The 21,299-nt window shown below is 47.8% G+C and overlaps 1 protein-coding gene across 1 annotated transcript; it reads right to left on the bottom strand.

The window, feature by feature from the left end:
* Positions 1-8,894: 8,894 nt before the first annotated feature.
* LOC126471382 (eukaryotic translation initiation factor 3 subunit A-like) lies at positions 8,895-9,584 on the bottom strand. The gene has a single exon (XM_050099505.1). The coding sequence runs from the start codon at positions 9,582-9,584 to the stop codon at positions 8,895-8,897; it is 690 nt and encodes a 229-aa protein (XP_049955462.1).
* Between the last annotated feature and the right edge of the window lie 11,715 nt (positions 9,585-21,299).

The following is a 21,299-nucleotide window of genomic DNA, read 5'->3' as shown; positions in this document are numbered from 1 at the left end:
AGTCATGTATCTCCAAAGAACCGGGCTGGACGTGGCGCGTCGATTTGTCGAAGGTGAAGCTGACAGTACCTGTACGCGGAATTTTCGTGGGAACCATGGTGGACATCACGGCGCGAGACGACGCCGCGACAGGAAGGTCCGCACGAACACGAGATGACAACCACCGATGCGACGCGCACGGACTTCAACACGACATTAAACGGACACGAGGAAAACACGCAGCGCTGCGGTAGAGGCGTAACTAATAGCACAACCTAGTCGCCCGACGCGCGAAACGGGATTGACACCAGACCATGAGCTTCGGACTGACAATATGACCAGTGAACTACCCAAGCACGACTCACGACTCGTCCTCACAGTTCCAATTCTGCGAACAGCAGAAGAACTCCTTTGAAGTTTGGAAGGTAGGAAACGAGGTACCGGCATAATTGAAACTGTGAAGACGGGTGTGGATCGTGCTTGGGAAGCTCAGTTGGTAGAGCCCTTGCCCGCTATACGCAATGTTCCCGAGTTCGAGTCTCGGTGTGGTACACAGTTTTAATGTGCCAGGAAGTTTCATATCAGACCACACTCCGCTGCAGAGTGAATATCTCATTCTAATGCTCCCCGGTTCGTGCAGTGTGAATATGACGTATTCCTCGCTCGGAAAATTTCCAAAGATCAAAAGTAGATGAAATTAAACTTAGTAGGTTGTTTGTGTTCCAAGTTTATTTGTTCAAAGAAACAGTTTCTGAAGCAGTACAACAAAAGAAAACAACCGTTCTCTAGAAATTCTCCTTACTAATGTGAAAGAAAACTTCGTCTAAAACAATTGTTCTTCAACGAAACGAAAATTGCTTTGGTCAAGAGAACGTAATCTATGTTCTATCAAATCTAAGTACCCCACCTTGCTCCAGCAAACTACGACAAACTGCTGCAAGAAGGGGGCAAGTTTTTTCGAATAGTGTCTGTAGCTCTTACAGGTATCTCATCTGGTCCTCGTATCTTTCGGCTACAAGGCGATTGCAGTTGCTTTTCTACTCTGTTCGAACGTCGAAATGACAGACGTTGAGAACCGATCCGATGGCTGAAAGGGGGATCATAATAAAATTTTCCGCGGTGAAAGAATTTCGGAAGACCTAATTCGGTATTTAGGCCTTATTATACAGGCACCAAAACAGAAGGTAACAATGAGTGAGTTTGTCGATCGATCAGACTGAAAACCCTACGAGGTCTTTTTATTGCCGGTCTGAGTGGCCGAGCGGTTCTAGGCGCTACAGTCTGGAACCGCGCGACCGCTACGGTCGCAGGTTGGAATCCGGCCTCGAGCATGGATGTGATAACTTCTGAGGTCATCAGTCCCCTAGAACGTAGGACTACTTAAACCTAACTAACCTAAGGTCAAGTCCCATAGTGCTCAGAGCCATTTGAACCATTTTTTTGAATCTGTGGTGAAGCTATGTTCGTTTAGGCATGAGTGTTGAAACACGGCTATTAAACGACGGCTGGTCTTTGCCATCACTTGAGACCTTGCTCAGAACAGCTTGTCTAAGGCGTATTGAACGATGGTTTGAAATGTTTTCCATTTGTGCTCCACATCTTCGTCATCGTTACTAAATATCTGTTTTTGGTTACCCACGTAGTCTACAGTTTTATCCAGTCACTCCTGCTAAGCAAAAGTGTTTTCCTACCTTTCATAACTAAGGTTACGGGTATCAAAATTACGTTGTCATGCCATCGTTACCATCACTGATATCGACTCAGTTAACGTAGAGGAAGCTAAGTTTAGATCTGTTTGTAGGTAGGAGGTCGCAGACGTATCCTTCTCTTGTTGGTTCTCTAGTTATCTACTCAAAGTAATTTTCGGATAAGACATTCAGAATAATGTCACACAAATCTCTGGCACCAGATGGTTATACGGGCAGGTTCTGGTTTCCGGACATATGCATAACGGAGTGTACATCGTATAAATATTATCGATTAATTTTCCCATTCCATTCGATCACTGAACGAGGCATAAATCGCTTCCTACGTTTCTCTATTCGCGTCCTAATCTATCTGATAATATTTTGGTGACAACTACGCCGGACCGACGATGGTAGCAGCTGAGATCGCATGCACTGCTTCGAATGCAGATTCTCTAAACTGAAATTTTAAAAGTTTTTATTGGGTGAATTTCAGCAACCGTGCGTTAACTTAATTACAGAATGTACGTATAGCCACCTCGGCTGCATAAAATTATTGTCAAATTGACCATGGTTTCGACAGCTCTAAGGAGGTCTTCATCAGAATAAAAATTACATAGGGTTACCTAGAAAATATGACATGGCTCAAAATATACTTAACAGCATAACTTCCATAAAATGTACAAACAGTGTACTTACATGTAATCACACCATAGGTGAAAAACATCTGAGCAAAAATGCTCTTGTCAAATTGAAATTATATTTTTATAGTTTAATTTTTATTCATGTGATGTTTGTCAATTGGAACAAAATGTTCCATCGAAATACAGTGGCAGCCACGAGATCGCTTAGGGCCAAACAACTGCATCAAACCGCCGCTGTCGTCAGACTAGACGGCTAACAGGCCAAGGCAGCCGCGAGTTGCGCACGAGAAGAGATTCGCGCCTTCTAGCAAAAAGTAGTTTCGCTCATATTAAGTAAGTTTATTTTCTCCTTGTTGAAATAAACTAAGATTAAAATATGATTTTGATCACAGATGACTTATCTTCGTACACATAAAAAGAATAGGTTTCCTTATGTTACCAAGTGCGCCGCCCGCCCGATCGTGTTACGAAAAACGGCGGGCCCGCTCAAGGGTTAAACAAGATATACTGTGCCACGAAAGTGAGGTAGGCGCGAAACAATATACCTGAAAAACGTGCCGTGACAGGAAAGCCACAAGGAGCGCCTAACTCGGCCGGTACCTTGACGACGAAATACGAGGTTCAACATACTAGGGACTAAAATGCGATACTGTTGCAGGCGCTCACACATCAAATGTGCATTGGCTATATACTGGCGGAAGGGGAGTTGTCTGTATCGCTCCCTTCATCTACAATGTAATGAGCATAGTAGCCCAACAGCCATGCAATTTAATTTTATCTATGTCGTCGGGAAGTGGGAGGAGTCTGGACGCAAGAGGATAGCAGGCAAAAAGGTACTCTCTACTGTTCGAGTTAGATTTAACTGTCATGCTTACGAAGCATACTGAAGACACAATTAGCGTTTCTATGTTGTGACGGGCCTATGGCGGGACAACGACTGCATTGACACCAGATCCCATACGAAACAGGCGCTCATTGGTCGGTAACAGGTCGTGCAGCACTTGATATCACGAGGACGCCAGCGCCGCTGGCGGAATAGTATGGCTAAGTTGAAACCACGCCGTCTTCCAAGAAGTTTGTGGGGATGCCCGTTCAACCGGCGCCGTAGAGGCAGTCCTTCCACCGCCCATTAACAAAATTTTGGTACTAACTGACAGCAATATAAAATTCACAGTAATGGTTTAACTGAAAACGTAGTTGACTGTCACCGACAGGCAGACCAAGGCTGCCCGGCCATGGACAGTAAAACTACTGAAACGTGAATATGTGGATTCCGTGGGAGATAGTCAGCACTGTTCGCCAACCATGGGGCTCGCCGCTTTTTTTTGGGGGGGGGGGGGCGCGCCTTAGCAGCATTTTTTCCCTTCCATGTTGCATGTTGCATGTCTACCCTCTTGCTGTTCTTTTCCCCCCTCCCCTGGGAAACATATCTGTTCTGATTTTGAAAATCTATTCTGATTTTTAGGTAATATCAGAACACTCCCTGTTTTCCATTCATTTTCTCTGAGAGAGGAAAAGTAATTCTCTAATAATTTTCTGTATGCGAAAAATAGGTTGTAATGACATCTTTCATCTCACGCACCTTGAGCGAGACTCTAGAAAGTTAACGACCTGAGCAAATGTTGATGGAGCCTGGTAGGGCGCAAAAAGAATGAGATATTTTTATTGTTTTTAGCTCGTAGCTTGTTGGGAGTTGAAAGAAATTGGCGCCGAGCCCATCCCTTAGTAAATCTTGCCGGGCAGACCCACAGACATACAGGGCAGACAGGTCAGTCCCTCATCGAGACATTGTTATACTGGAGTCCTATCTGCTGCGGCGCCAGCGGAACCCTAGGGTGGGGCGACGGTCTGAAGGAATGCGTCTACACAGTGGAGTTGTATACCGGGGATTGTGTGCAGAGCCACGCGTAATAATAATTCACCTGATTTCGTGTTCGTGGATAGTGCAAATAGGCCAGTGAACCACATCCCCCAGCCGCCTTGGTTGTATAAGAAAAATCTGGCATATGAGAAACGTTGGGAGAATCTTTATTACACCTCACAGCTAGGACTAACAAGTTCCAAGGCACAGGCGATCTAGATAAAGATTTTTGATATTGTATCTGTTCTGTTCACTTGTTGCAATGGGAAGAGATACGACTTCCGATAAAAAATCTCCCCCCTCTGCAAAACCTTAAAACAAGCCAATGATTGGCGGTTTCTTTTTTTCCCAGAGATGCAGGTTTCTTCTACTTGCCTGGTTCGTCATGAGTTAATGCTGTCGTTTGGAAGGAGAGATTTAGCGCCTCTAGAACCCTGTGATTGGCTCAAGATGGGGTGAAGGCGGTGTCGCTCGTGCACTTTGGGGGAAAACGGAATTTCTCTTCTGAGAGAGGTGAGAAGCACTCGGGTGCGTGACTTTGGTCTGGTCCTTACCTTTCTTGTCGAAACTCTGGCATGTGTGGTTGATACTTGGGACCTGTCCTGAGACTGACTTCACCACAGGCTCCCCAGCCTAAACTACTCGCAGGTGAAGTTCTTACTGTACCTACAGGGTAACTTCAAACGTCTCGGCCTACTCGTTTGCTGAGGGCACACTTATTCGATTATGGTTTACCAGCCTTGACGTTTGGTATCCTTGTGCTCTCTGCCGTTTAAGTGAGCCAAATTGATTCTTGGTACGCCCAGCGAACGGATGTGTCATCCACGTAAGCCTACCGTGACTTCAGGGCTCTGGTTGAGAGTAAATTGCGATCCGTCTGCGTGATCGCTAGACCGTGAGGTTTTTACATTTCTTTCGCGGCCACTATCGATTCACAGGAGCCGCCTCCACGTCTCACCTCCGCCGCACACATCTCGCCAGCTGCAAGTTAAATCGTCGCACGAAGCAAACAGGGTAACGTACTGCCGCTCAGGCACTGACAGGGCGTACAGATCTCAATTGCCACTTGCTCTCAGCTACACCAATGTAGGGAAACTCCAGTAGATTTGATCAAATTCTGCTCAGCGTCAGATCAATTCAGCTTGCGTTATCGACATTTTTAGGGTCAGGGTATCTGACTCACTGTTCACCTGTCTCTGCCACCCAGGATCCATCCTGTGGATTAGTAAATAACCTGTTAGTTGTTTAGAAATTTGAATCTATAACTTGTTTATTATAATTTATAAATTGTCTTGGAAAAATAAATGATGATAGTACACCGACCTTTATCTACAATCTCAATCATTTAAAATAGTCCCACCAGTGTTACCTTTCATCTCTTTCTTTCCACCTTCTCCTATCCTTCCTCCGCTGCGGTGTTAGGGGTTCCTATTTTCCTTCTTCCTCCGTATGCGCTCCTGATGGCCATACCACGTGTTTGAAGCGTAATAGGTGACAGGGTAATATATAATTCTCAGCCCCCAGGTCGACAGGAAAGGTTCGCACGTATGTCCTGGGACAGGCCACCAGCAACCCGCCCCCCTCCTCCCAGGCTAGAGGTGCTATCTTCCCAAGTTGTCTATCTGTCTCCCTGTCAGGTGTTTGGGAGGTGTGACCTGAGGTGTGAACGATAACATAAGGCGGCTGCACCTCCTACTGTAGGGGATCCCCAGCTGGAAGGAACACACCATCAGAGGTGCTGGCACTCATGGAGATTTTCTCGCAATGACTCAATCATCTTCACAGTCAACGGCTATGAGATGTAAACAGGATGAGGCTAACGATTCAAAGACCCTCCCAACTGCACCAGGGTTCCTCGTGGTTTGACGTACTGAGGACGGTCAGTCCTTTGCTACGGTAAATCCGTTTATTATTCAAATATGTGTTGGCGCAATTGATGGTCCTGTGAAATCCTGCTCTCCTTTATGCAATGGAACTTCGCTTTAGGAGACTACTTCTGAGTCTCAAGCACAACAACTGCTTGCAGCTTCGCTCCTCCATGGGTACAGTGTTCGTGTTGAGGCCCGTCTAACGCTGAATTCTTCCCATGGTGTTATTTGCATTAGGCTCTTCGATGGTCTGACCAAGGCAAAAATCCAAACGTACCTCTCTGATCAGGATGACATTGCAGTCCATTGGGTGATGAAAAAAGTAGAAGCCTCCTTAGTGTCCATACGCACTCTGACAGAAGAACGACTCTCTCAAAAATGAGAAACAAAGATCAAAGCAGGTTATGAGGTTATCAGTCAGACCGTATATTCTGAATCCGGTGCACTGCTACCAGTGTCATAGTTACAACCACACTCGACAGTCCTGTCGACACCCAGCCAAATGTGTGCCTTGTGGTAGCAATGCTCATAAGAGCAATTGGCCTTCTCCTTCTGCCCACTTCATCAGCTGCAATGGCGACGATACTGCCTCCTCCTGTGTGATTGTCCCAGGTATCTCGATGAGCAGGCCGTCTGGGAGATCCAAGTAATGCAAAACGTCCCTCACCTGGTCGCTCGCAAGTTGTCAGGCACTCGTAAACATTGCGTTCTACCATCTGGCACTTACAGTACTGTTCTTGCCACATCTCGCTCAAGAGGACATGACCATGCATACATGCGACCTACAATTTAACACCACAGTTGTGAAATCGCCCAGCATCATGGCAGCGTCCCTGTCTCCTTCTCGAGCTGTGCAAATAGCCACCAAACTTTGGCCTCATGGGGCGAAGTCATCAGCTAGGCAACTGGCAGGCCAAACACAACAGAAGGAACACTCTCGTGAAGACTTCCTATGTCCCTCCAGCCAACTCGGATCTGAGTCTTCTCCTCCCAACCAGAAAAGCTCCAAGAAGTCAAACAGAGGCAAAAGGTCTTCTCCTTCGCCAACTCGAAGATACTATTTGACAGTACTGCCACGTGTTAAGAAATGCAATGTACGGAACATGTACCATTACATCTTTTCTGCGTAATTGTTGCGGTGTTGAATTAATTTAGCTATTCCGCGTAAGTCAGTGCAGACCGTCGCCTGCTCTCGTATTCCGAACCGCATGTAGCAGTCGCAATGTACAGCGATGATAACGTGACATAGCAATTCAAATTCTGAATATTGTTTTTGGAACGCCACGTATATTTTGAGCGCGAGTGAATGCGTTTTAAATATTGGTAGTGCGACTTAATCTCAATACAAAGGAAAAAACTTATTTATTATTAATGGAAATGTTAGGCTTTCAATGAATGAAATGTAACGTAACCTGCAACTGACCCAGCGATAATATAGAGAATGAAACGATTTCTTTTCCCACCAAATTAATCTAATGTTACACAGAAAGAGAGAATGGTACAAACACCTGCGTATTTTTTGAAATAATTGCAAATAGTTCCTGTAACTTTATCTCTTTAAGAATTGAGTTAACTTTTAATCCTTTGAATTACCTAAAAATATTTGAAACCAGAGCTGAAGCCTCACCTAAGCCTTGCAGTGTTAAATCTCAGAATAAGTTTCGTAATCAAAAATATTAACTAACTTTAATGTAGAAAACTGACTATAAAAATACATAAAACCACTTACAATTATTTTCCTTTGCGAATGAAACTCGCGAACAGTGAAATATTTTTTAGTCCACGTAATGGCGCTCTCAGCTCCACCGAAACAGTTGAAGCCAGATGCGCAACTCACAGCAATAATAGTATTATCTTTAAATAAATTTCACATGGAGGGAGAGGTATGTTTGAAAGGAAGCATAAGAGACTTTCAATTAGCAATATATTGTAACCTTAAAGCTCATACAGATAGCTAGTTATACATACATCGATCCATAGGGGGGAGAGAGAGAGAGAGAGAGAGAGATAGACAGATAGAGAGAAAGTGAAAAACAGAACAAACAGTAGTGAACAACATTGATCTTGTGTGTATATGTATTACATATGAACTTCCATGCTTTCATGGAAGGTATTAAACTGCAGTATTCTTTATCTTCGTAAATGTTTTCAATTAATTGCAATCTTTGTCACAGAATATTATCACACTCGACAAAATGATTTTAATATTACAAGCATATTTTCTCTTTTTACGTTTCATTCATATCAGTTGAATAAATCGCGTCATACATTAGATAGGCTTCCAGGTGACGCCACAACGCCCCTTAGAAAGTTTAAAACATGTTAAGTGACACAACCAGCTTCAAACTTTCCACTGAACTTAGGTTACACACAACAGTTGGCAGGTACATCCATTCATCATTTGAGTGTTTACTCAGGGCTGAAGGCCACTTGTTACTACTGAGGAAACACAGTACCAAAGAGATCCGGGCACTACAGTTACAACTGTTTCCTCTGGATAATCAAGATTAAAAGATAATATTACCATTGATCATTAACTCGCTTCTCCATTCGACGAAACCCAAGGGAAACTGCAGGTGAAAACCCGTGCAGAATGCTTCGGCGTATCTTTATCTGACCTTCACAATGACCTAGTTCCAGCCACATTCATAGCCAAAATCACATTACAATTTACTAGTTCACAAATTTACCAGATGGAATCATACATTAGAAAACTTCAATTAAATATTGCCATACAGAACAATTTTCTATGATATTTGTTTCGAACATGTGCCTTTTCACACACATCATTGTCACACTGCAAAGTAGTATGTTCCTTAAAAGGTAATATAACATCAAGTTTGTTTAAAGGTAATGTTTACTTCTCGGGCCGCGTCCTTCTCGGGCCGCGTCCTTCTCGGGCCGCGTCCTTCTCGGGCCGCGTCCTTCTCGGGCCGCGTCCTTCTCGGGACCCGTCCTTCTCGGGCCCCGTCCTTCTCGGGACCCGTCCTTCTCGGGCCGCGTCCCTCTCGGGCCCCGTCCTTCTCGGGCCCCGTCCCTCTCGGGCCCCGTCCCTCTCGGGCCCCGTCCCTCTCGGGCCCCGTCCCTCTCGGGCCCCGTCCCTCTCGGGCCCCGTCCCTCTCGGGCCACGTCCCTCTCGGGCCACGTCCCTCTCGGGCCACGTCCCTCTCGGGCCACGTCCCTCTCGGGCCACGTCCCTCTCGGGCCACGTCCCTCTCGGGCCACGTCCCTCTCGGGCCACGTCCCTCTCGGGCCACGTCCCTCTCGGGCCACGTCCCTCTCGGGCCACGTCCCTCTCGGGCCACGTCCCTCTCGGGCCACGTCCCTCTCGGGCCACGTCCCTCTCGGGCCACGTCCCTCTCGGGCCACGTCCCTCTCGGGCCACGTCCCTCTCGGGCCACGTCCCTCTCGGGCCACGTCCCTCTCGGGCCACGTCCCTCTCGGGCCACGTCCCTCTCGGGCCACGTCCCTCTCGGGCCACGTCCCTCTCGGGCCACGTCCCTCTCGGGCCACGTCCCTCTCGGGCCACGTCCCTCTCGGGCCACATCCCTCTCGGGCCACGTCCCTCTCGGGCCACGTCCCTCTCGGGCCACGTCCCTCTCGGGCCACGTCCCTCTCGGGCCACGTCCCTCTCGGGCCACGTCCCTCTCGGGCCACGTCCCTCTCGGGCCACGTCCCTCTCGGGCCACGTCCCTCTCGGGCCACGTCCCTCTCGGGCCACGTCCCTCTCGGGCCACGTCCCTCTCGGGCCACGTCCCTCTCGGGCCACGTCCCTCTCGGGCCACGTCCCTCTCGGGCCACGTCCCTCTCGGGCCACGTCCCTCTCGGGCCACGTCCCTCTCGGGCCACGTCCCTCTCGGGCCACGTCCCTCTCGGGCCACGTCCCTCTCGGGCCACGTCCCTCTCGGGCCACGTCCCTCTCGGGCCACGTCCCTCTCGGGCCACGTCCCTCTCGGGCCACGTCCCTCTCGGGCCACGTCCCTCTCGGGCCACGTCCCTCTCGGGCCACGTCCCTCTCGGGCCACGTCCCTCTCGGGCCACGTCCCTCTCGGGCCACGTCCCTCTCGGGCCACGTCCCTCTCGGGCCACGTCCCTCTCGGGCCACGTCCCTCTCGGGCCACGTCCCTCTCGGGCCACGTCCCTCTCGGGCCACGTCCCTCTCGGGCCACGTCCTTGTCGGGTCTCGTCCTTCCCGGGTCACTTCTTTGTGAGATCCAATCAGAAATCAGACTTATCTCTTTGGGGGTGTTTCGGCTTCTGCAGTACTTGTTAGCAGCAGACAGAGTGGCTGTTCCAAAGACTGAGACGGCGTGGAGTTTTACAATTATTTATTGAACTTTCTTTACAATATCTCCCTAGTCGTCGCTGCCCAGCCCAGCGGATCCCTCCGCCTGGCTGCTGCTGTGTAGATTCTCCGACAACGCGCGCGACGCGCGCCACCAGTGCTCCGCTGAAGCCAGGATGCCCTGTGGTTGAGATGAACTCGTCGCTGTGAGATCAGCGGCCGACGCGTGCTGCACCGGCGGCTGGAAAGCCGTCAGTGGCGATGTTCACGAGGTTCCGTCATTGACGGAGCACGCGCCGTGGGGCCAGCTTGCCGTGAAGTCCGGGCGTCAGTCCCCGGCGGCGCCTGTGACCGCTGCGGCCGGTCCTGCTAGAAGTTCTCACTGTAGTTAGTCAGCCATGGTGCCGACCGAACTCGGGCCGATCCCCAGAGCTGAAGATGACACCTGGCGGCGAACGGATGACTCCTGCGAGCTGGAACAGACTTCTGGAATCGTCACCTACGAAGATTGAACATTCGGACACGGGCCACGTCCGTCCTCAGATCCGAACAGCTTCCTAATTGCTTCTGTCTGTTGCTGGCTGCGCTCCACTATTTATATGCGGCAGGAGGACGCTTTTTACCATTGGTGGTAGCTTATTGTTATTACTCCCGCAGTATATTGCAGCGTAACTTAGCGTGCTGGCCTCACTTCTCCTTACTCAGTACTCTCCAGGCTTCACTCGGCGCTCGGTATGTGTGCGTCCTTGTGTCAGCTTGTTGGTAGACTGCTGCTGTCAGCAAGGCTGTGTGTGCCGCACTTACTTCGCTACGCCTCAGTCGCTGGCGTGTCTCTGTTTTGCCATTCTCCACTGATTGAAGCAACACTTACTACATGTGGCTGCCACAGGGGTAAGAGATTATAGATGTGTATTGGCCGGTATCTACGTCGTATTTTAAAGTGCAATACTCCAAGAAATCACTCAGTTTGGTCGGTGATTTATAATTTAATCATTTTTGTCATCACATTGGCCAGATAAAATGGATGTTAATGTATGTTTCTTCCTTTCTTTCACGGTCGATATAGCAAGTATTAGTGTCGTGTATTAGTTGTGTATCTATCTGACGATAAAATCAATAGAGACATTGAACTACTACTCATTTATTCTTCATTTACTCATATTTACAAACCTGCATTTTCACGAGAGACAAAACGAAAGTAACCCTTGGTAAACTGACTTCTAGGAAACTGAGGTGGCTAGTAATAATTCAGATGATTAGAACATTCTGCGTGAGTAATACTTTATTAATTACAACTGCCCTCTCCTTGTTTGCCAGGCTCAGCTGCAGCCATAAAGTTACGCACGTGGACCTGCGTTCAGAACACACGAAATGACCCACGATTACTGAGTGGCAAGTTATAAATGTAGTGAAGCCATAGTATGGCCGGTATGAACAGTCAATAGTGAACATAAGTTCTCTTACACTTGTTGACACAGTTCTGATAGTTCAAGATTCGGACCAACTAGTTGTACGGGGCCTGCAACGAACTTTTGACGTCACGCTAGTCGGCTGGCCCGCCATAAGTCGCGAACGCTCGGCTCCTTGCAACGCTCACGGGAAACAAATATCTAACTGAAACGATAGCCACTAAAGGTCTTGATTTCGTCGTGTGCTAAAGAGAGCTTACATGAATTGAAACAGGCTGTCAAGAATTATTAAGCTCGTCTGAAATAGTTACTCTCTCCCCACCCGGGACAGCTGCTGGCTCTCATAAGACCTGCAGTGTCACGTGCTGTGCTGTGCGCGCCACGGGCTGTCTTTCTCGTGGGCCTCACGCTTAGGCACAGTTCACAGGAGACGGAAGACTCCCTCCCCGAAGGTTGACACGAGCTGTGTCACTGCGAGTCTGCGAGTAGGCAGCACGACGACGTTACTTCTAAAGGAAATTCTTACAAGTGGGCGGGATCCAACCACCCGGCGTCTGGCGACACTATTTTAGGTTAGAGGCGCGGTGGTGGCTCATCAGGTCTACGGGAGGCCCGACTTCTTCCTGGCATCTCATGGGCGCCTCGTGATACTTGCATTGAAATCACGATGGCTACGATTTCCACTTTGTGGGAATATGTTGCTACAACAGTAGTACCGTCATCTGTGCTCTACAAATACTGTGATGTAAGGGAACTAACATACGAACAATCAGCTGCCACCGTAGGCAGGCGACCGCAGCAAGCCGCCACCCCCCCCCCCCCCTCGTCATTCCCCTGCACCACAACCATAACTCACGGGAGAGAGCGCCTTCTGGCGAGACTGGCCGGAAAATACCGGCTGTTTCCCTGTTTCCGCCGCAGTGGATAAATCTCCAGGGGGAGAAAAGGAAAGTCTGCTGACAGGTGGGCAAGGAAGTTGAATTTTTCGCGGCTCATATTTTGAAGTTATCTTTCCTCTGTGTCACGCAAGTAGCTGCTGCAGAGCAGCCTAAGAAGAATTAGCTGAGATGGTCATAAGCATCTAGCTTATGCATAGGCACGTATGAAAATCGATACTGCTCTGTTATCTTTTTGTCTTCCTAATCAAAACTGTAACAAACAATGTTCGCCATCTCTCTGAACGCTTCTCGTGGCATTAGTATTAAAGTCTAGGTTTATTTAGCACGTACACTGCTATCGGGTTCAGAGAAATTGCAGAATATCCTCGTCTGAGTATTGGCCATTACTAGGAAATAATGACATCGTAATCCACGAATTCTGTTGAGTAATGTAATGCTGCTTAGTCCAAGGATATTCGGACCCTGCATTCCAAAATAAAGGAAGCTGGTACTGTCGATACAGTTTTTCGTTATTTTACTTTGGTTTGGTTCAAAGCTAGCTCCACTTCCAAAGTAAAAAAATGTAATAAAGCTGTTTTGAAAATTTCAAAGGCTAAATTAATAAAAAGAAACAGAAAATTATCCTGGTTAACTTCGTTATCATTGCAGTGGGGAAGCGGCACAAAATGGTAACACTGTTATTGTATGTTACAACTTACTGTAATCGTAAATATATGCAGCTGGAGGGCATCAGATGTAATATGGAAGTAACGACATACAGCAAAATTGCGTCACAGGTACTCTTGATTCTAATCTAAGTTTCTGCAGAGAACAAAATACTACACAGTATGAAAGGCTGGACTTCAGTACCAAGTTCTTTTTCATCATCTTCGTAGGTTCCCTCTGAACCAGAATTTTGCCTTGTTGCGCTTTCTGATACCTGTTGGCTGCCGATATATTTTGAAGCCACTGTTTTTGGACTACGATAAGGCGTTTGAACTAATCATTATTGGGTAACTGATGCGACTGTCAGATGTTGTTCATATTGAAATGAAATTCTGTATAAGAATTTCTGAAATCGGGAAGGAGAGTGGTTTTTGAATACTTTTACTGGAGAGGTGAAACGCGATATATCTATTGAACCAAGATTTTGTTTTTGAAGTGATCATTAGAGGGCCACGATGATGAAACAGGCTGCCCGACCACAGAAGTGAAGCGGCCAAAGGGGAAGACTGTAATTTCGTGGGCTGAGGAAGTATGTAATACGAGGGTTGACTGAAAAGTACTGCCTCCTCCTTCATAACTCTTAAACAGTCGGCAGCGTTGGTATGACACAGGTACTGGTTTGTTCCGTAGCCTCTTCTCTACAGCTCCAGTTGGCGGGAAGCCTTAGCATTGAACCGTTGTGTTGTCACAGTGACCGTCTGAGCAGGGTTCCATACTTTACAGTCAATGCGATTTAAGCAATGTACAGTCATTGAATTATTGACAGCAGAAGGTCTCACCACAAAGGAGATCCATCAGAGAATGAATGCAGTTTATGGTGATTGTGTTGATGTCAGTACTGTGCGTCGTTGGGTCCGAAGGGAAAAGGGAAATGTTTTCCTGCTGCATGACAGTGCCAAACCACACACTTAATGTGCCACCACAGCAGAACTTCAGAGACTGAATCTCACCACCGTACAGCATCCTCCATACAGTCCAGATTTAGCTCCGTGGGACTTCCATCTGTTCCCAATAATGAAAGACGATCTGCGGGGACATCATTATGTTTCTGATGAAGACTTTGAGAGAACTAAGAGAGTGTGGTTGCGGAAAGAGAGTGTCGACTTCTTCCCTGACGGCTTCAGAAAACTTGTTCCTCGTTGGTAGAAATGTATCCAGTAGGCTGGTGATTATGTGGAAAAGTGAATATTGGTAATTAAAGATAACATTGTAGGGATTATTTCTGCTTTTGATTTATTAAAATATTTCCATCCAAATCCAATTAACGAAAGTGGAGGCATTATTTTCCATTCAGACCTCGTATCAGAAATTACAAAAACTGCTCAAAGTTACAAAGCACTTAACAGTGTGAACCCACTTACCAGTGCAGATCCGCTGATCTCGATGCGAGCACAGTTTGGCTGCGGAGGTTGTCATAAGGCCGTTGATCCTCTTCTGAGTCAGCCTGGCCCACCACTGTTGCAACTGGTCTATGATACGCCCGATACTGGCATTGGACGGGAATTGACGTCCGAGCTGTCTGAAACGTGTTTTATAGAGGAGACATCTCTGGACCTCGCTAGCCACAGGAGTACCCCAACATCACACATACAGTTCATGGAGACTCGTGCCATGTGCTGACAAACATTGTCCTGCTGAAAAATGTCATCACGAGAGGTAATATACGAGTATTTCTGAGCTCTCATTCCCTGGTGTCCAGAATCGGCTACTGTCGCTTACGTACGCCCCTAAAATCAGGATATTGCATTGTTTGACCAGATGGTGAAACACAGACCATAATCAGGTCCATTTCAAACACTGTCAGGTATTTATAACGTTGCAACACAGGAATACGGGTCGCCACAGTGATCACTGAAAATATGACACTTGTTCACGCTTTTTACATGAAGTACGAGTAACAACAGTAAACACGAGGAGCACTAATGCGCTCTGGTAGACCGTCTGCCTGTCGTACATTATTGCAACTCTACACATTTACATACCCACCAACGGCTGTGTACGTTTAGGAAACTACATTGACGTCCGACAGTGTTTTCTGGGTGCTTCACGTCTTTTTGGTCAGGGAATGTAGAATTTTTGTGGAGTGCTTCGTGCAATACAGGTAATGAATCTAAAGCAGCCAGTCGGATTGTTTTAGGGCTCAAAAACAGCTAGGGTCATACGCGCCCTTGTCAAAACAATAGAACACGAACACGAAGACAAAGAGATGACATAAAAACGACTACTCCTTAATCCTAATACACGGAAGAGAAGACAGTTAAAAATAGGGACGTGGAAAAAGGGCTATAAACACGGCATAGAGATACGGGGTTCCAGAACTAAAAATTAAATGTCCTTCGCCATATTGCTACAACGGATAAAAAGTAAATCGCGGTCGACAGCCCGCGCGTTTATCCCTAAAACAGCCTATAATTCTGACGGTCCGCCATTCCCTTACGGAATGCTTTTTTTTTACTCGCGTTCTCGTTTGTGTTTTCCATCTAAGATTGGGCACAAAGTGGTGGAGGAGCACCACTTAAAAAGTGGCAATGGGTGAAAATACAGTGCCCAATAAGAGATCTCGTTAAAATGGTCTCCTCACGGGGTGAGGGAGAAGAAGAGGTCGTCCAAGCCTCTGAGAGAGGCTTAATAACCCAGAGCTCCGATGAAGGGAGGACCAGTAGTGATGCCAAGGTGACACCTCCTGCTGACAGACGGCAACACACCATCGGAGGGTATGGAAGAACCAGCGGTCTGAGGTACGCGGACTGCAGTCTCGACAGCACCATCAGCAGCCTCGTTTCCTGTCAGACCGTTGTGACCAGGAACCCACAGAAACATCCCAGAGGCTCCATAAAGAGTGAGCAAGTGACAGCTTTCCTGGACGCGTTGGACTAAAGGATGGATGGTGTACAGCTCACACAGACTTTAAAGGCCACTGTGTCCTCGGAAGTATGGGGTGGCCTGATACAGGGTCCAGAGCTCTGCTGTAAATACTGGGCAGTGTTTTGGAGGCCGATACCGATAAACGTCGGCGGCTATGACAAAGGCACACCCGACACAACGGTCAGTCCGACAGCGCGATAGTACCTTTGTGTACACTGATTGAAGTTCCGTGTGAAGGCCGTGGAACTGACGGGGATAGAGCGAGAATGGAGTAGTGTCCTTAGGAAGCAAATGAAGGCCAAAGTGAATACGGGCCGCTGCACGAAGCCAAGGTGGTAAAGGGTTCACAACCATCGGGAAAGTTTCAGATAGCTTGAAGTCAATCTGCCGAAGGTAGAGCCGAAAGCGAACTCATCGAAGCGAGTCATCGAAAAAGGAGGAATAGGATGGGTGGCCACGCATGGGAGACAAACGGCATGCATATCTGCTGAGGAGAAAGTCATGGCCGTAAGGCAGCGCTAGTTCAATAGCTTCTGCATACAGACACTCAACTGGGCTAGTGTAAAAGGATCCAGTTGCAAATGGATGACACGATGGTGGATAGTATTAAGACAGCATAAGGAGAACGGACGTGCAGATGCATAAACGAAACATGCATAGTCTAGTTTAGAACAGACAAGGGACTAGTAGAAGTGAAGGGGGGTGGTTCCATCCGTTACCCAGGACGTACTACTGCGGACACATAGGGCACTGTAAGTCCGCGAACAGCGGGCTGCCAGGTAAGACACGTGGGAGGACAAAGAAAGCTTCCTATAGAGCATTAGCCCCAGGAATTTCGTAGTTTCGAGGAACGGAAGAGCAACAATCCCAAGATGTAAAGGCGGTGGAAGAAACCAATTCCGCCACCAGAAATTCATAGAAAAGGTTTTTTTCGTTGAAAAACCAAAGCCATTGTTGATGCTCTATGAGTGAAGACGATAGAGACATCGCTGAAAATGCCGCGCAATGAGACAAGTCCTTGGGGAACTGCAGTAGATGGCAAAATCGACAACGAAAAGGGAGCCACAGATGCCTGCTGGGCGGCAGGCCATTGTAGGCTTAATGGCGACAGCAAAGAGGACGAGGCTCAAGACAGAACCTTGAGGCACATCGTTTTCCTAGATAAAGGTCTCTGACAAGGCAGAACCCACGGGTACCTTGAACATAGGGTCTTTTAAAAATTCCCGAAGGTGACACGGAATGCGGCCATGGAAGCCCCACGTGTAGAGAGTACAGAGGATACCAGTCCTCCAGCAGGTGTTCTAACTTTCTCCAAATAGAAAAACACGGCCACAGTTGGGGATTTCTGAAGAAAACCATTCACGACATGGGTGGGCAAAGTGACGAGATGATAAACTGCAGAACAGCACGCTCGAAATCCACATTGCGCAGCGTTTACTAAATTGTGGGACTCGAGCCAGCATACCAGATGGGTATGAATCATACGTTCCATCACCTTGCAAACACAGCTGGTGAGAGAAATGGGGCGGTAGCTAGAAGAAAGTTGTTTGTCCTTACTTGGCTTAGATATGGGTATGACAGTAGTTTCACGCCAGCGTCTGAGAGACGTGCCCTCGGCCCAGATGCGGTTGTACGTATGAAGTTTCCCCGATAGAGAAAGGTGCTGCAAGATCTGAATGTTTACGTCGTCTGGCCCTGGGGTGGAGGATCGGGATGAGCAGAGAACATGATCTATCGAAATCTCAGCAAGATGGCAGCCCAATGTGTTGGAGATAGCAATACCTTCCAGTATGACATCGTCTACTACGGTCATGCCGGAAATTGGGGAATGGATCTTGCTCCGAGAGAGCCGTCGGAGGTTGGTCCACATGTCAGAAAAGGGAATGGAACTGTTAAAAGAACTAGTGAATGAAATCCAGCTAGCTTCTTGCTATTCCGAAAAACACGACGACACTGCAATCATTATAAACAGTTGCGTGCAGATTTGCCATGGGAACGGAAAGTATTACGCAAGATATGTCGGGCATTGTCCGAAAACAGTGCTTAGGGAATTAGGACCAATGCAGAGCTGCATGAACTCAATAAAAATTCTCCAGTCACCACTTATGTAAAGGCACGAAGGTTACCGTAGTTAGGGCATACGCGGACAATGGAAGAACAGCGAGTGCCGAAGAAGGTGCTAACTGAAAAAAGCTAGATTGTTGTTGCTCAGTGAGGAGAAAATATTGGAATGGTTGGATGATGTAGAGACAGATCTGAGAAAGTTTAGGAGTACCGAAGTAGAGAAGGCTGACGAATTCGAGAGAGGATTGGAGGCGACAGGTGATAGGCAAGACCCGGGCCTTTCTCGGGATGTAGCGCTGGGAAAGAAGAATAAGAGGAAGACACACACGCATTTTTCCTTACTTAAGGCTGTAGGAATAAGGTGACCGCAAAAAAAAAAAAAAAAAAAGCAGAAAGAAAATTTAGAAACAAGTTGCTGTCATAGTTGTGGAACTAGCTGCATATAGCTGTAATGAAAGCTGGACTTGTTCTCTCTCAGGTTTTGTCAAGTCTCTTCAAGTCAACTCGCTGCGCGATATCTTCACGATCGTAAACACCTGTGAATGAACTGCAGGTAACTTCGTCTTTGCAGTGCTCACAGCCGCTCCCAGGATGAGACAGCCGATAAGTGCTTGCCTCTTGCGGAAGAAGAATAAAATACCTCCACATTAGTTGAAGAAACTGCTTCGGAGACCCGCTAAACGCGCTTACGGAGCCAAATAAAGGCTCGCCGTACGGTATACGTCAGAGCGGCTGCGCCCGTATGGCGTACGGGCACCGTACTGTAAGTGTTAATAGTATTTCCCGTGCACTGTCCACGAGAATCAACCATTTCAAATAAAATAGCACATGCGAGAACACTGTGCAGAATATCAGCTCTCAACAACACACCTGAAAATAAGACTTAATCTAAGGCATTTGTTTTAAAATAAAGGGAAACTAATCACTGGACCTGTGCGTAAGGAAACGCGTTGGATGTGCTAACAGGAAAGCTACGAGGTGAGTGTCTTAGGTGCAAAAACGTAACCTCGGACTGCAAGAGAAAATTTTGGATAACATCATTTATTTGTAAGACATGGATGTGAGGCATGTACACAATTCCTGATAACATTGAAGAAAAGCGTCGATACGTTGCATGGGGGCTTAATTTTTTAGTAGCTGTATGTCCGGCTACGAAGTCTCGTAAACGGTTGGCTCTGACTAGTATTACTCCGCAATCTGACTGCATAGAATAACAACAAAGAATGAAAGAAAATTTCCGTTAATACACTTAATTAATTAAGTCCCCAGCAACTACACTCCTGGAAATTGAAATAAGAACACCGTGAATTCATTGTCCCAGGAAGGGGAAACTTTATTGACACATTCCTGGGGTCAGATATATCACATGGTCACACTGACAGAACCACAGGCACATAGACACAGGCAACAGAGCATGCAAAATGTTGGCACTAGTACAGTGTATATCCACCTTTCGCAGCAATGCAGACTGCTATTCTCCCATGCAGACGATCGTAGAGATGCTGGATGTAGTCCTGTGGAACGGCTTGCCATGCCATTTCCACCTGGCGCCTCAGTTGGACCAGTGTTCGTGCTGGACGTGCAGACCGCGTGAGACGACGCTTCATTCAGTCCCAAACATGCTCAATGGGGCACAGATCCGGAGATCTTGCTGGCCAGGGTAGTTGACTTACACCTTCTAGAGCACGTTGGGTGGCACGGGATCCATGCGGACGTGCATTGTCCTGTTGGAACAGCAAGTTCCCTTGCCGGTCTAGGAATGGTAGAACGATGGGTTCGATGACGGTTTGGATGTACCGTGCACTATTCAGTGTCCCCTCGACGATCACCAGTGGTGTACGGCCAGTGTAGGAGATCGCTCCCCACACCATGATGCCGGGTGTTGGCCCTGTGTGCCTCGGTCGTATGCAGTCCTGAATGTGGCGCTCACCTGCACTGCGCCAAACACGCATACGACCATCATTGGCACCAAGGCAGAAGCGACTGTCATCGCTGAAGACGACACGTCTCCATTCGTCCCTCCATTCACGCCTCTCGCGACACCACTGGAGGCGGGCTGCACGATGTTGGGGCGTGAGCGGAAGACGGCCTAACGGTGTGCGGGACCGTAGCCCAGCTTCATGGAGACGGTTGCGAATGGTCCTCGCCGATACCCCAGGAGCAACAGTGTCCCTAATTTGCTGGGAAGTGGCGGTGCGGTCCCCTACGGCACTGCGTAGGATCCTACGGTCTTGGCGTGCATCCGTGCGTCGCTGCGGTCCGGTCCCAGGTCGACGGGCACGTGCACCTTCCGCCGACCACTGGCGACAACATCGATGTACTGTGGAGACCTCACGCCCCACGTGTTGAGCAATTCGGCGGTACGTCCACCCGGCCTCCCGCATGCCCACTATACGCCCTCGCTCAAAGTCCGTCAGCTGCACATACGGTTCACGTCCACGCTGTCGCGGCATGCTACCAGTGTTAAAGACTGCGATGGAGCTCCGTATGCCACGGCAAACTGGATGACACTGACGGCGGCGGTGCACAAATGCTGCGCAGCTAGCGCCTTTCGACGGCCAACACTGCGGTTCCTGGTGTGTCCGCTGTGCCGTGCGTGTGATCATTGCTTGTACAGCCCTCTCGCAGTGTCCGGAGCAAGTATGGTGGGTCTGACACACCGGTGTCAATGTGTTCTTTTTTCCATTTCCAGGAGTGTATAAGACCTACGAAACCAAAGCACAAGTGTAACTGTTCTGTGTGTGGAAGTGTGATTCAACGTACACATCTGGCACGGTTCTTCCTCAATAAGACAAGGTATTTTAAATACCATTTATACTGAAGAAATTAAAAAAATAAACAGATATACTATAATTGCACATCGAAACCAGAAATACAGTCTAATACAAGAACACGAGCCAAATGCTTCGTTGACTGAACCTGTGACCAAGGGGCATTATTGTTTAACACATTTGAAATAAAAAAATAAGAATTTTCTTTTACCTTTATATATCTTGACGAAAAGTACTCTGATCATTACAATATCTCCATTCGAA

The sequence above is a fragment of the Schistocerca serialis genome, chromosome 3 (genome assembly GCF_023864345.2).
Source record: "Schistocerca serialis cubense isolate TAMUIC-IGC-003099 chromosome 3, iqSchSeri2.2, whole genome shotgun sequence".
Lineage (NCBI taxonomy): Eukaryota > Metazoa > Arthropoda > Insecta > Orthoptera > Acrididae > Schistocerca > Schistocerca serialis.
Note: the sequence above shows the minus strand (reverse complement) of the source record. Positions and strands in the feature narration are given on the sequence as shown.